Consider the following 14366-nt stretch of genomic DNA (forward strand, 5'->3'; position numbering starts at 1 on the left):
GATAAGGACTGAGCTGCAGTGGAATAATACTGTTTACTAGATATGATCCCAGTAATCAAGTTATTGTCTGGATATGAATTTCCTAAGAATTTGTGGGTGAGGTTTGGATCTGGAGTTTCTGCTTAGGCCCATCGCTAGTTTTTTAACCTCTCTAATTGTAGAGGCGTATATAAACTATAAATCATTTTATGCTAACTATAGGCCCAAAGTTGGATAGTCAACAAAATTTCCATAAGTCAGCAGTCATTACAGTGGCAGTTATCCTAGTTAAGTCTGAGATGAATCTCCTATTGTCAACTGCAGTCTCTCTATTTATTATTAAATAAAGTTATTGATAACATTCTCAAACTCCTTTTGGGCTGAAAAGAAATGTTTTTCATGTTTGTTTTTTAGGTCAGAGGTGACTTTTAAAAAACAACAACAAAAACGTTTCACCAAAATCCATTAAGCCTTTTTTTTTTTTTTTGAGAGGTGTATGCAGTGACAGACCAACCATTTTCTTCCACATGCTCCTGTCAGATACTTTTAGCAAGTGTAATTCAGCAATAACCAGTGTGAGGGCTGAAGATATACGTGTTTTAAAAAAAAAAGAGTTCTGCAAGGTAAGCACTTCTTAGCTGAAACATATGTCCCACACTGTACATTGATAGCATGTTCTTATCACAATAAGTACAGTCTATATGAAACCCATAGTAAAGACCTATTTCTGTTTTACTGAGCAAATCCAGGAGAGAAGCTTCTGATAAGACAGACATGTTGAGCAGTGATCAGAAGAACTGGGCACAATGGCCCATCATCTGTTTATCACAACTGCACCTATTGTGGTTGGTTGGTTTGTCCCTCCTTGGGACCTAGCCAAGAAAAAGAACATTCTCTCTTATTTCAGAGTAGCAGCCGTGTTAGTCTGTATCCACAAAAAGAAAAGGAGTACTTGAGGCACCTTAGAGACTTAACAAATTTATTTGAGCATAAGCTTTCGTGAGCTACAGCTCACTTCATCGGATGCATGCAGTGGAAAATAGAGTGGGGAGATTTTATATACACGGAGAACATGAAACAATGGGTGTTACCGTACACACTGTAACCTGATCACTCTCGTTACAGTGTGTATGGTAACACCCATTGTTTCATGTTCTCCGTGTATATAAAATCTCCCCACTCTATTTTCCACTGCATGCATCCGATGAAGTGAGCTGTAGCTCACGAAAGCTTATGCTCAAATAAATTTGTTAAGTCTCTAAGGTGCCTCAAGTACTCCTCTCTTATCTGCCCCTGCACCCGTTTTTCATTCTTTTTTTCCTTCATCCTCCTCCTATCAGTAATAGCAAGTAGATGAAAATAAAGTGAGGTACCTTGATTGTTCTTGTAGTCTAACTTATTTTTCTATAGAGCACTTGAAAATTGCTGAGGATCTCTACAGACCACTTAATAATCTTTCTAAATATTGTAAAAAAAAAAAAATGTTGGGGTGTGGGGTCTGGCCAGGAGCTAGGGTGAGGGAGGGGGCTCAGGGTTGGGGCAGGAGGTTGGGGGTGGAACGTTTACCTGGGGCAGCTCCTATTTGGTGCAAGGGGTGCAGGTGGGGAGTGCGGGAGCTACTGTTCGGTGCTCAGGATGGATGTGGGGGGGTGCAGAAGTCAGGGTATGGGGAGGCTGGGGGTGTAGGGGGTGCAGGAGTTGTTGGGGGGGGTTCAAGGGTCAGCGCCGGGGACTTGGGGTGTTTGAGGGGGTGCAGGGGTCAGGGTGGGCAGGGGTCGTGAGGGTACTCACGGTAGGGGGCTGGAGGGGGGGTATGCCGCGATTCCAGCCCCTTCCCCAAGGTCCCGCCCCGAGCGTGCTGAGGCTCTGCTCTTCCCCCTCCCCCCCTGCCGGCAAACAGCTGATCGGCGGCAGGGAGAGGGGAGGGGCGGAACGGAGCACGCTGGGGGCAGGAGCCTGGCTGCCCAGCTGCAGCCGGAGCCCCAGCGCCAGCAGCACCAAGCTTCTGCCCGAGCGGGGGGGGCGGGGCGCCGTGGTAAATCCAGTACTGGGAGGGCGAGGCGCTCCGCTGCGCGAGGTGGAGGGAGCCAAGCCAGCTCGCCCCCTGGGCCGAGGCGGCGGGAAACCCCGGGCGATGCGCGGCTTAGCCGCCCTTTCCATGCCTGGCCACTCCGGGCGCGGCTCTGATTGGCTGGCCTGTCCCGTGCCCCGCCCCGGGAAGGTTCGGGGGTGGAAGGTCGGGGCGCCCCAGGCCCTGGTGCGGAGGTTCCCGCGGCAGCTGGGCTCCAGGGGAGGGCAGGTCAGTGCCGCCGGCCTGCAGTGCACGCGCCGGGCCCTGGGGCTGCCGGGGGCGGGGGGAAGCGGTAGGGGCAAGTACCTGGCTTGGTACTTCTCGCGTGGTGCTGAGCCGAGCTGTGCAGGGGGCTGGGCGAGGCTCCGTGCGCGGGCCGTGGGGTGGGGGCTGAGCGAGGCTGGGCTGCCGGGGCGTGTTTGGAGGGGGGAGGAGGTGTTTTCTGTGTGTTGCGGTTGGGGACCCCAGACTCTGGAGATGGTGACGTTCCCCTCTGGTCACGGCTGGTTTTTCGCCTTGCCCTGTTCTCTGTTTGTTAGCGTCTTGCAAACTGCTTTCCCGCAGTCACTCTGCATCTCTCTGGGGGTGATCACAGGGGTCTGTCAACCCGTCTTACAGAAACGAGCCTGAACCAGCCCCCGCCTCTGAGTTTCCCCAGGCCGTGGGGAGGTTTGGATCCAGATTTGTGGCTGGCGCCTGTGTGTGTACTGGGCTGAACCCAGACCTAGATCCAGACACCCCTGAGCCTCGAGAAAGTTCAGATCCAGATCTGATCATGGCAACATGGCCCAGTCTCTGCCTGTTCAGGGAAGTTCTGGGCTAGAGCTATTGCAGGACCATGAGGTTTGTTACCCCTTACGTTGTCATTATAGGGAATTGCCTAAGATGCTTGACACAGAAACATTACCAATGGTCTCTATTAAGGAGCAGCTTCAGTGCATCTGTCTCAAGCCATTAGACACTGAACCACCTTCCTAACACGCTGCTTCTCCTTGGCCTTCAGGTTCAGTGTTCATCAAACCCATTTAAAATCTATTTTAATATTCTATACTTAATGTGTGTGATATCCTTTCACTTAGTCCAGAACTGTTCGTTCATATGAGATGTTTCTCCTTCTCACTTGCATCCAGATACACTGATATCATGGTATATGCTTTCATGGTCTTAGGATTTTAAGTTTGTGGTGCATGTTTGTTCTTGTTTCTCAATGATTGCCAATACCTTGTCTAAAAACAGAGCAGTATAGGGAAGTTTGCATTACTGTTGGCCAACCTTTAGTCATTATACAAAAACTATACATCAATAGAGGACTTCCATTTCAAGTGTTATCAAGTTAATACCTTTGAGAGCATTAAAGTAAGTTTAAAAATAAATTTACATTTGCATAAAAGCTGTGTCAAGGAAGGAGGGAATGAAAAGAATTAATATAACTCTGATTTCCTTGTTATGTTCCCAGAATGGGTTTGGACTGGATAGGCTTTGGCTATGCAGCATTGGTTACATCAGGTGGAATAATTGGCTACGCAAAAGCAGGTATAGTATTAATAAAGCCTCAAACTCTCTGGTGCATCATTGAATCAGATGTTGGGAAATGGAACGACCCTCACCCCCCTCATATAAAAAGCAAAATATCAAGTTTTCTGCACAGTGTAACTTCTTGTAGAAAGAGGCTATCTAAATGTTCATGCTGTTCTTAACTTTGACAGTTTAAGGTTTATGCAGATCTTTCACTGTAGTTGGGAGTAGACAGCTGTAATTTAAGTTGGTGGGTTTTTGTGATAAACTCACAATCAGGCATACCAGTCGTCTACTGATGGCTTTATGTTCTTTGGGTGAATCGCTGTAAGCTTGCTTCAGAAAGGCTTTGTGGCTGATGTCTTGAATATCAATGACCTACTTACATATTTTTCAGATAACCTATAAAAAGGTTAATTGCTAGTAGTTTTTAATTTTGTTTTTTACAATTGATACCAACACCATTTTGTACTCTACAAATGGTCCCCATATCACTTCTAAAAATGGTACATTTAGAAGAGTAACTGCAAGTATTTAGGGAGCTCAGCTTTCCATTTTAACCTTTCTGTAAGTAGTGTGACTTGTTAATGCTGTGTCAGAGTTATTTAGCAATATTTCTTTGCAGAGCTGCATTGAATATATTTGCACTTGGAACTTTATTCCCTGATCTGCTGCTTCCAGTTCTGCTTTTCTTGGTTTTCATTCCTTCATACAGAACCATGGATCATCAGCTGTTAAAATTCTTGCAATGGGACGCCTCAATTCATGTGGAAACCCTCACTCAATTTTAGGATAGACCCATGTTTAATGTGGACTGAGGAGTTCGCTGTTACCCATTGGCCTGCTCCTACATCCCTGAATTCAGTAGGAGTTTTGCCCACAAATATGAATAAATTGGAGCTCCAGAGAGCTTGTTAATGTGCTCCCACTAGCTTGTTTCATCCTGTAGTGTAGGTGACCAGTCAGGATGGAGGTAATGAACAACATTTGGAACTTGCACTGAACTTTTGATCAGTATTTCTCAGAGCACTTTACAAAATGATAAGCATTATTATCCTTTGTTTCGAGATGGGGAAACTAAGACCCAGAATTTAAGTGACTTTTCTGAGGTCATGTGGTAATTCAGTGGCCAAGTGAGGCATGGAACCCAGGTCTCCTGACTCCCAATCTGAGAGGAATGATTTTTTTGAGGGGAGGAGTAAAAGCAAGTGAGGTGACTTGACGGGGTATGAGAGACTGCTAATAACTGAGACCTGCCTGTGCCAGTAAAAGTACGGGACAAGCATGTTAAAAATAAAGGAAGAGTAGCTGAGCAAATGGCTCTGTCCATCATTATATTCACTTTATTCTATAGCTATCTATTTTTAACTTAAACCTGAAAATGTTCAACCAGTCAGATCCCTGACCATTCTGATATCCTTGCAAAAAAGAGATGCCTTATATAATGATGTCACTACTGACAGAGTAGGCTCTTTAATAATTTTTTTCTTTTTTAAAAAATGTTCTCAGTGTAAATTACCTCTATTGTATATTTCTGTGTGGAGATACTTATGATCTTGCGATATCACGTTCATATGTCAAATCTATTACTGTAGTGCAAATCTAGGGAGCGTTATCTCCTTCATCTTTTACAGGTGGAGACCCTGCCTGACCATATCTTCAGAATGTCCAAGTGTGTTTGTAATAACTTAAGGTTTTGTTTGGCTCCAACATAAGTACTGAAACATATCTTGCCTATGTTGTATTCAATGGGGTGCTCCAAAACCAATCTGCAGGCATGCCAGGGAAATCCTGGCATCACGCTACCTAACCCCCTCCCCACATCCCACCCCCTGCCCAGTTGTGTCATGGAATATGGGGGGGGGGGGGAGAAGTGGGTACCATGTGTGAGTAGCTGTGGGCATGGGCATCTCGTTACTGTTGATCATTGAGGCAAAATTCAGGTATGCGGTGGCCATTCTGTGGAAAATCAGTTACTCAATTTGAAGGAGAAAGCTGTAGCTACGCTGCTGAACTGGATGGGAATAGAGTAGCCACTTGCTAATGTGCGTGTCTTTTCCTTACACAAATGAGTATGTCCTGCACCTCCTCTCCCTCCATCCCCTGCTTTATCCCAGATGTGGGATCTGAACCAATAGAGCAGCTGATGATTAATGACTGAAGAAAGATCAGCTTCCTACAGCACTAAGTGCTCATCATTCTGGTAAACTTTGAGTAAAGACTTTTATCATACTAGCCTTACAATTTCAGACCATTTTAGTGGTGACCTGCAAATGGAACAGATGGAATGCTATCACCATTAGCAATAGGCGTGGAATGCTCCTCTTAGCATGATTGATGAAGGCATTCATCACTTATTAAAGGTGATGACATTTTGTCAATTCCATTTACAGGTTGTCTACAAATCACTGAGGATAGGACTGGAAATAGCATGCATCTTCTGTCAATAGTGCAGGGTTATCCTTTTGCACTAAGGACCAGATCTAAAGCCCACTGAAGTCCATGGGGATCGTTTTTTCCATTGTCTCCAATGGCTTTGGATTTGGGCCTTTTGTGTGTTTAACCTTGAATACTTCTATTATTGGTGCCTTCTAGCCCTTCTTGGTAAGTTGTCTAATTGTCTTGCCTAGCTAGTTTAAATTTCCTTTTTCTAATCTCAGGTCATTGCAATGTGAGATCTGTACCACCCAACATAATTAATCCCTTTATTTCATGCTAGTACCTCTCAAGAGCTTCTGGAAACATTTGGGGGGGGACAAGTTCTTTTACCCATCAAAGGTCATGTCTAATGCTTTTATTCTAGTGACTCTTTGTGTTTGTAATTTATCAATGACTTATTTGCATGTTAAAGAACTAAATGCTGTAATGTTACCTGCAACTAATCTAGAGTTATTTAGTACTTTGTTAGGATCTGTATCATGACTTTCTTAATAAAAGCCAGCCTATTCAAATATTAACATCCCTCTCACATTTGATCTAAATTCTAGTCTACCTTATAACAGTGAACGAACATGATTGTTTTGTTTAACTGCTTGGTTTATGGACCAAGTTTATGTCTGATCTTCTAATAAATGCAGTATGTTTGATTTATTCAAGGTAGTGTCCCATCTCTAGCTGCTGGTCTTCTCTTCGGGAGCTTAGCTGGACTGGGTGCTTACCAGCTGTCTCAGAATCCAAAAAATGTGTGGCTTTCTCTGAGTGAGTCTACTTTAAAATATCTATGTAAAACAAATGTACTGTTATGTTAATAACACTTCAAGGCTGTATATGATGGTGCAGCAGTAGGGTGCACCATAGCTAAGATTGTGCTTCAAAGTTCAGTTTTAACCGGGCATTTAAAACCTTTCTTTTGTAGAACTCTCACTGAAATGGCAAAAAGCAATACATTGAATATAAACTTAGAGCACTATTTGAAATTTTCATGATGGTTTAATGAAAAATGAATTGATAGAGAGAATAATAAGAGTTTAATAATTATCCCCTTTGGTATGTCTTCCCCACCCCTCCCTGTTAGACTGTCTCACTTTTCTTAGTACTCGTTTGGCAATAAATTTAAATCACTCCAGGCTCTGGCTTTTAGCCACTTCGTTGTCTTCATGTACTGATTCCTAGAATATCAGTTATACTGTACATCAGGTGTGTTTGTCTATAGAATATTGTATGACATTTTAGCCTTAAAGGAAAACATATGCCAAGCCAAACCTGCCAAATTTCAGTTTGCAGAAAAATCTGCTGTGGATATGAATGGTCATCACTTCCAGATAGTGAGAGAGAAACCCCCATCAAATGCTGCCAGTAGCCTAGAGGAAAGAGGAGACCAGGTGGGAGTTCAGCTTTCACCTCTTCTACGTGCTGTTTAAATTCCTCTGCAATTCACTACCCCTATTATTGACTACAGTCATGAATCCCTACCTAGAAGACAGTTAGGAAAGAGCTGTTGACACCACCCTTTTTCCCTCCAGCCCCCTTTCCTTTTAAAATAAGTTAATAGTTTATGCAAGTTCACTGCAAATCCAGACCTCAGGTCTAAGATAACAAACCCTAATCTTCCCCACTGCACCACACTGTCTTTCAGAGAGACTAAAACTGTTTTGGGTTATCTTGTCCTTAACAGCTGTAAACCACATTCTTGTCCCAGAGCCAGGGGTTCTGATCATCAGTGTTCTACTGCTGACTAGGAAACAATGTAAGTCACTTGGAAGTGTGTGTCAAGTCCTCCTCCAGTGACTGGTCTAGAAAGGAAGTGCTCCTGTAGTTCAAATAATAGGAGCCTAAGTTAGGGGACCTGAAGGTCAAGGAGTTCAAACTCTGCTGCTGCTGGAAGGCGGGAGTGTATGGTTGCATGCAATTCACATAGTGAAAAAACTACTTTTGGTCAGGGTTTTTTGGTTAAAAATTACAATCTGTAATATGGTGTGAATCCCCAAAATACATGTTTTGTATTGCAGCCACTTGTCACAACATTTTGTTTATGTAATCCAATGGAGGTAGGGGGTGTGTGAAGTGTAACCCTCTATGTCTGATCCACAGAGGACGTCCCTCTGTGACAACTCTCAGCTTGAGGGCATACCTCTTCAGAACAAGCTGTAAAATTGCATGCTTTTAGCTCTAGAGGCCATTGGTTCAGTCCCCGGTCTTGGGCAAACTGATGGTTGTCACATGTGCTGGTGTCTTACATTGAGCCATGTGCTTTATACTGGCTGGGAGGAGGGAGCACAATAGGCATATCTGCTGTAATGCAGGGATGACACCCTGCTGCTGCAACTGCTACTTCACAGAGGTTCTCTGCAGCTGACAGGTTATGTTTTCATTGCTAAACCTAGAGGGTTGCTCTTTGTTTACTTTTTAATAATTTATAAATGGGGATAAAATGGTATAGGCACCCAGTTTACTGGGGAACATCACAGCCTCTCGCACTTGTCATAAGGGTCAATATAGACACTGCTTCAACAGTGCAATTTATTCCTCTGGTTCCCAGGCAGGTGCCGCTTCCTTTCTCACTGACTCTTGGGAATTATACACCCAAGCTGTAGTTTAAAAAAAAAAAAAAGAAGTTAGCAAACACAAACTAATTTAATGGCAGTTAAGGTTGTGGCACTCCACCCACTCAAACCTTAGAACTATGGAAATAAGTAATGGGGAAAGACTTGTGTATTCCTTTTCACCTTCATATTGCCTATAGCACTGTTGATATGCACTCCAGGGCTCCGTAAGGCTTTTGCTTCCATCTCCAACTGATGCCCCAAAGCAGTACATACCCCACCTTCATTAAACTTGCAGTAACACAAAACCTTAATGTCAGCAGTGTTAAGGCAAAATAACTTTCCAAACGTATGGAATGTGTGACAGTCAGATGTGCTGATCTGTTGATATAAAATAGGGGTGGGTAAACTTTTGGACCTTAGGGCCACATCTGGGTATGGAAATTGCATGGCGGGCCATGGATGCTCACAAAATTGGGAGTTGGGGTGCGGGATGAGGTGAGAGCTCTGGCTGGGGGTGCGGGCTCTGGGTTGGGGCCAGAAATGAGGAGTTCAGGGTGTGGGAGGGGGCTCCAGGCTGGGTCAGGAGGTTGGGATGCAGGAGGAGGTCAGAGACGCAGGCTGCGGGTGGCTCTTACCTCAAGCAGCTCCCAGAAGCAGCGGCATGTCCCCATCTCCCGCTCCTACGCGGAGGCACGACCAGGTGACTCTGCGTGCTGCCCTGTCTGCAGGCACCGCTCCTGCAGCTTCCATTGGTCATGGTTCCCAGCCAATGGGAGCTGCAGAGCCGGTGCTTTGGGCGAGGGCAGCATGCAGAGCCCCCTGGCTAACCCTACACATAGGAGCCAGCGTGGGGACATGCTGCTGCTTCCTGGAGCCGTGCGGAGCATGCATGGAGCGGAGCAAGCCCCTGACCCCACTCCCCAGCTGGAGCACCGGAGCAGGGTAAGCCCCCGACCCCGCTCCCCCACAAGAGCTCAAGGGTTGTATTTAAAGGTTGATGGGCTGACTGCAGGCTGTTTGCTCATCCCAATGTAAAAACATAAATTGTTTCCCCATCTTCACATATATCCATGTTTGTAAGGTCTTGAGTGGAGATGTCTTAACTGCCACTAAATATAATTTTTGTTTGATTACATTTATGGTGATCAGTCCATTAGGACTTAAGGCAGTTTTAACAAAATATTTGTGAAAGGCAACAAGGTTAAATGCCAATTCTGATCAGTACCCTAGACTATAGTTGTATACAAACTAGGGATCCATCCTGCAAACCCCAACTTGAGTAAATAGGCCCATTAGAATTATTTGTAGAGGGTTGAGCAGTGGATTTGTGCACAGATGGATCCGCTAATCAAACCCCCATAAAGGGAGGTGGTGACAGAGGTCTGCCATTCTGCTCACTTTTATGTTTTGCAGTTGTTCCTATGGGCTGGCTACTCCATGAATGGGCTAAGGATTTCATCCTCCATATGTCTTCTGTGCTGAGGAATGAGCTCTGCACGTTTTTCTAATCACTCAGCTTTTTCATTGGAGGTGTGTAGTTGTCAACAGTTTGGCCCTTCATTTTTAGCAGCTCCATGAATTTGCATGGGGACAGTGCCAGGAATAACTGATCAAGATGGATAATACTCACTCTTAGCTCAGCTAAGGGAAGATAGTGCAGGTTCTTGAAATAAATTAACAATACTTAAGGTATATGAAGCATGCTAAATCTTCAAAGTCTTTTACAAACACAAATTAACTAATCCTCAGAACACCTCTGAGAAATAGGTGAACAAATATATTCTCACTGTTTCACACATGCATGTGCGTGCACACACACACGCATTGGGGAAACTGAGGTGCACAAGTTTTGCCCAAAGACTTGGAGGGAGTCAATGCCTGAGTTGTGGTTAGAATAACTTATTTCTGATGAAAGATGCATCTTTTTCCAAGGGAGCTATAAGGACACCAGATAGGTGTGTAAAACCTGCATTTAAAATATTACCCCTTACAGTGGGTTTTAAAAAAAATTTATAGAGTTTTCTTGATTTTTCTGTTTTATGAAATTAATCGTGTTTCACACTTGATCTTATTTATCACTTCTTTTTTGCTCACTCTAAGTTAGCATGTCTCTCTTGCGCACATACCTCTGAAATAGTTCTGACTGGTCATCTGATCTTTCATTTAGTTGCATCTGGAACACTGACTGGAGTTATGGGAATGAGATTTTACAACTCTGGAAAAGTCATGCCTGCAGGATTAATTGCTGGTGCCAGGTACTACACCACATGCTGTTTCTAATCTTACTCCATATGTTTGAGTCACTCCTATTTAATTACATTGGGGTTAAATTACTGTGTTCTAGGATTATAAAATATTTAAATAAGATTCCATGTATCTTTTTAAAACCAGATCATTTCAGTTTTCTACTTATGTTTTTGCGGGGGAGTATTTGGAAGTTTGCTCTGCACTTTTTTTAATTTCAATGAACTTACAATGTTTTCCTTTAAACAGTCTGTTAATGGTTGGGAGACTTGGACTGAAGATGATTGAAAAGCCCCATGATCCATAATTGTGACTTAATGTGTCAATAGGAAGCCTGAAAATGCAGCTGCCTGAATATACAGAGAGTACACAACTGTTCTTACATCAAATAACTTTTTTTTTAAGATGGGGGAATTTGATGGCATGGGTAAGTGTTAAGTGTACAAAATATCATTTGTTTCAGCAGTCAATATTTATCCCTACTTTGTTCTGAGAAGTTGGGTTAATGTTAGTTTAAATTTCTCCTAATACATCTTTCATTAACCACTCCCATTTTGAGCAGTCCAAAAAAAAAAAAGTATAGACAACGTATGAGGGCTAGGGAACTGGTGCCTAACATCATGATAAAGACAATTCCCACTGTGGGCCAACAGGAGTACTTGGTCAAATACAATACAAATCTGTATGGTTACTCTGCATGCAAACTATCAGAATGCTTTACCTGACTGCGGTTTGGCTGTAAGAATGTCTAACACCAACTGAATATTTTATTGCAAAATTATGTTAAGCAAAATGTCATTTAAAGGAGATTGATTTTTATACTAATAAAACCTGAGAATTTATATTGCAAAACTATATCCTTTATTGGGCAAGTCTGGATTGGGGCAGGTTTGTGCCCTTCCTGTGGCTTACCTTTTCTTTTCTTCAGAAAATCTTTTCAGTGCACTGTTCTCCAAATGCAGTCTTTGATCATGTAAAGAAAGGTAACTTTTTAAATGGCGGGGAAGAAGACAGAATTATGTGTGTACATTGTGTTAACACTGCATTAAAGACTCTTTAAAAAAGAAACCTCTATTGTGGATAATTTCAGCAAGATTTATGCAAGAGTATTTGAACTGTTGAAGTCAGCCTAAAATACACAATCACTTGCATTTTCTATTCGGAGTATAAAATAAGTTCTGTAGTTCTGGTCTTCCCTACTCACCCTTTAGTTTCTAACAGTGCTTGAGCATTTATAGCATTTCTTCAGTTAATGGACACAGGTGTGACTTTATTTTGTAATCATAAACATATCTCTGCTTTCTGTGCAGTCTGTGGCTTAAACTGTAGTACAACTGTGGAAGATAGGGTTGATCCAGTACAGTCTTATAGTATAACATCTTTATAGTAATTATAATGATATTTATACTGACTTGAAATATCCTAAAGTGTTTTACAAATACCAGAATCCCTTCACCTAGTAACAAAATGCAGCCACTTCTTGGGTGGAACTGAGCACCTGTTTAATGATGGTTTCCACCTTAGGGCTCTGAATCGCCGACGGGAATGCTCGGGTGTTAGCCCCATTCTGACTCTTGCCTTGGTTTTAACAGTTCATACTGGTTCATTTGTGCCTTAGGCATTTTAGCCGCCACCTCAGCTAAGGGTCCACTGAGCTGCGGCCTCAGCTCTATCATGTATTGGTCTATAGAGATGCTGTACCCAAGGCAGGCCCTTTCGAAGTTTTCTAAGAAGGCCTCGGTATCATCGCCTGCCTTGTAGGTGGGGAAATTTCTGGGATGGGAAGTGGTACCTGGAGAAGGATTGCTAGGGTTTGTTGGTATATTCTGCTGAGCCCTTGCTTTCTCCATCTTCAGTTCATGCTTCCTCTCTTTTTCCTTCTCTTCCTCCACATGCTTCCTCTCTTTTTCCTTCTCCTCTATATCTTTTTCCTTTGCCTCCATAGCTCTCCTGTGAGCAGCCGCTTGGTGATGTTCTGCCTCTTTCGCTGCCTCCCTTTCTTTGTCCTTTGCCTCCATTTCTCTCCTGTGAGCAGCTTCTAGGGCTTTTTTGGCTTCTTTCACTGCTCCAGTTTGGCTAACTCCAATTTGTGTAGTGCCTTGGTGTCTGTCATCTTTACCTCTCTGTTTTTAACTAACTTTACACCTGAGGGTTAGAAATAAAACAAACAAAACTTGGCTTGTAAAATTTTGCTGTGCTGTAATAGGATACCTATATTCTCTGATAGTGATTGTCAGCCTACAGAAAAATCCAAAAAAAAAAAAAAAAACCTTAACACCTTTGTCTCCAGGCAAATAGGCAGAAAACCCCTCTAGTTACTTTTAGGTAAAAAAAATAAAATAAAAAACGAAGCATGTTGTACCCAAGGTGGATTTAGGTCACCAGAATCTAACAAGAAATCTGGCCAAGATTCCAGGATTAAAACCCATTACTCTGGGGGGGGGGGGGGGGGGAGATCTTAATAAGCATAAGTGTTCAGAACCTTAGGTTTTATCCCAAAGATAGTGCCTCTAGCAACAATGACCACTGCTACCATAGTGCGGTACAAAGACTGCACTGATTTGGGAAGGGGAGGGCTACCTACTGACTCAGCAACACCACTGTGTGCAGCAGCTGATGTTTTCCCTGAATTCCAGTAAATTAAAAGCTTACTCCTTCAAGTTATCAAAGCCCATTTCACTGTTAGCAGAAATAATGTGGGCAGAAAACTGAGCTTTGAAAGCAAACTGCTGAGGAGGAGAGAGCCTTAGTTAGCCGGGGAAAAAACTTGGTTATATCTTGGAAACCATTTCTCTTTTAGCAAGGATCTGCCTTGCATTACCCCTTGCTCTAAGAATATAGCACGTGACTCCCTGTTTTTAATGCAAAGCATCCACCAAGCTATCATTCTGCTGGCGGCTTTAAAAGTGCCATTTGCCATGTCCTAGTTCTGTCATTTATCGTGCTGTGAGCTGATGGCACCTTGGCATCTCTGGCTGAGGATCAATACCTGCTCAGAAATATGGCCTGAGGTATTAAGCAGTATCATTTTACAGTGCTAAACTTCCTAGCTTGCCACCTTTGCTCTCTGGTTGAACATTTTAATCTTTGGGAAAAGAAGGGCCAGGCACCCTCCAGGCAGTTATTACATAAGATGGAAAGTCTTTGTTCCTTAACATCCCCCATCACACGGTGTATCTGTCCTATAGCACTCCCTTCTGGCCAAGTGTGATGCTATAGGTGCTCGCTTCCTCAGTTTCCCCCAATGTCATCTATAAATTAAGATTTTTTACATAAGGAACAATACTCCTTCTGAACGGTCTAGCTTATTAACTAAAGGTCCAATGAAAAGAAAGCCTTCACCCCAGCACCAACTGGGAGACTGAGTCAGTCTCACTTTATCCATTCTCATCTGGGTCCACCACTTCCCTTCAGCAAGGTTCTCTCAGCTCAGGTCCTTTCCCTGTAGTAGGGTCTCTTACAATTAAAAAATCTTTCCCTGGAGCCAGGGCTGGGCAGAGATCTGTCAGCAGCTGCTCTTCTATGGGGCAGCATCTAGTTTCTGACAGGTGAGGCTTCCTGTCACTGTTTGG

At 43.4% G+C, this 14366-nt stretch overlaps 1 protein-coding gene across 1 annotated transcript; it reads left to right on the plus strand.

Moving 5' to 3' along the window:
- The first annotated feature begins 2037 nt into the window (after nt 1-2037).
- On the plus strand, nt 2038-11821 carry LOC141981504 (transmembrane protein 14C-like). Its single transcript, XM_074943167.1, has 5 exons — nt 2038-2278; nt 3507-3583; nt 6662-6763; nt 10718-10805; nt 11044-11821. Exons 2-5 carry the CDS (start codon nt 3508-3510, stop codon nt 11099-11101), a joined length of 324 nt encoding a protein of 107 aa, XP_074799268.1. The 5' UTR covers nt 2038-2278; nt 3507; the 3' UTR covers nt 11102-11821.
- Nucleotides 11822-14366: the final 2545 nt, after the last annotated feature.

Source organism: Natator depressus, chromosome 2 (genome assembly GCF_965152275.1).
Source record: "Natator depressus isolate rNatDep1 chromosome 2, rNatDep2.hap1, whole genome shotgun sequence".
In the NCBI taxonomy this organism is placed as follows: domain Eukaryota; kingdom Metazoa; phylum Chordata; order Testudines; family Cheloniidae; genus Natator; species Natator depressus.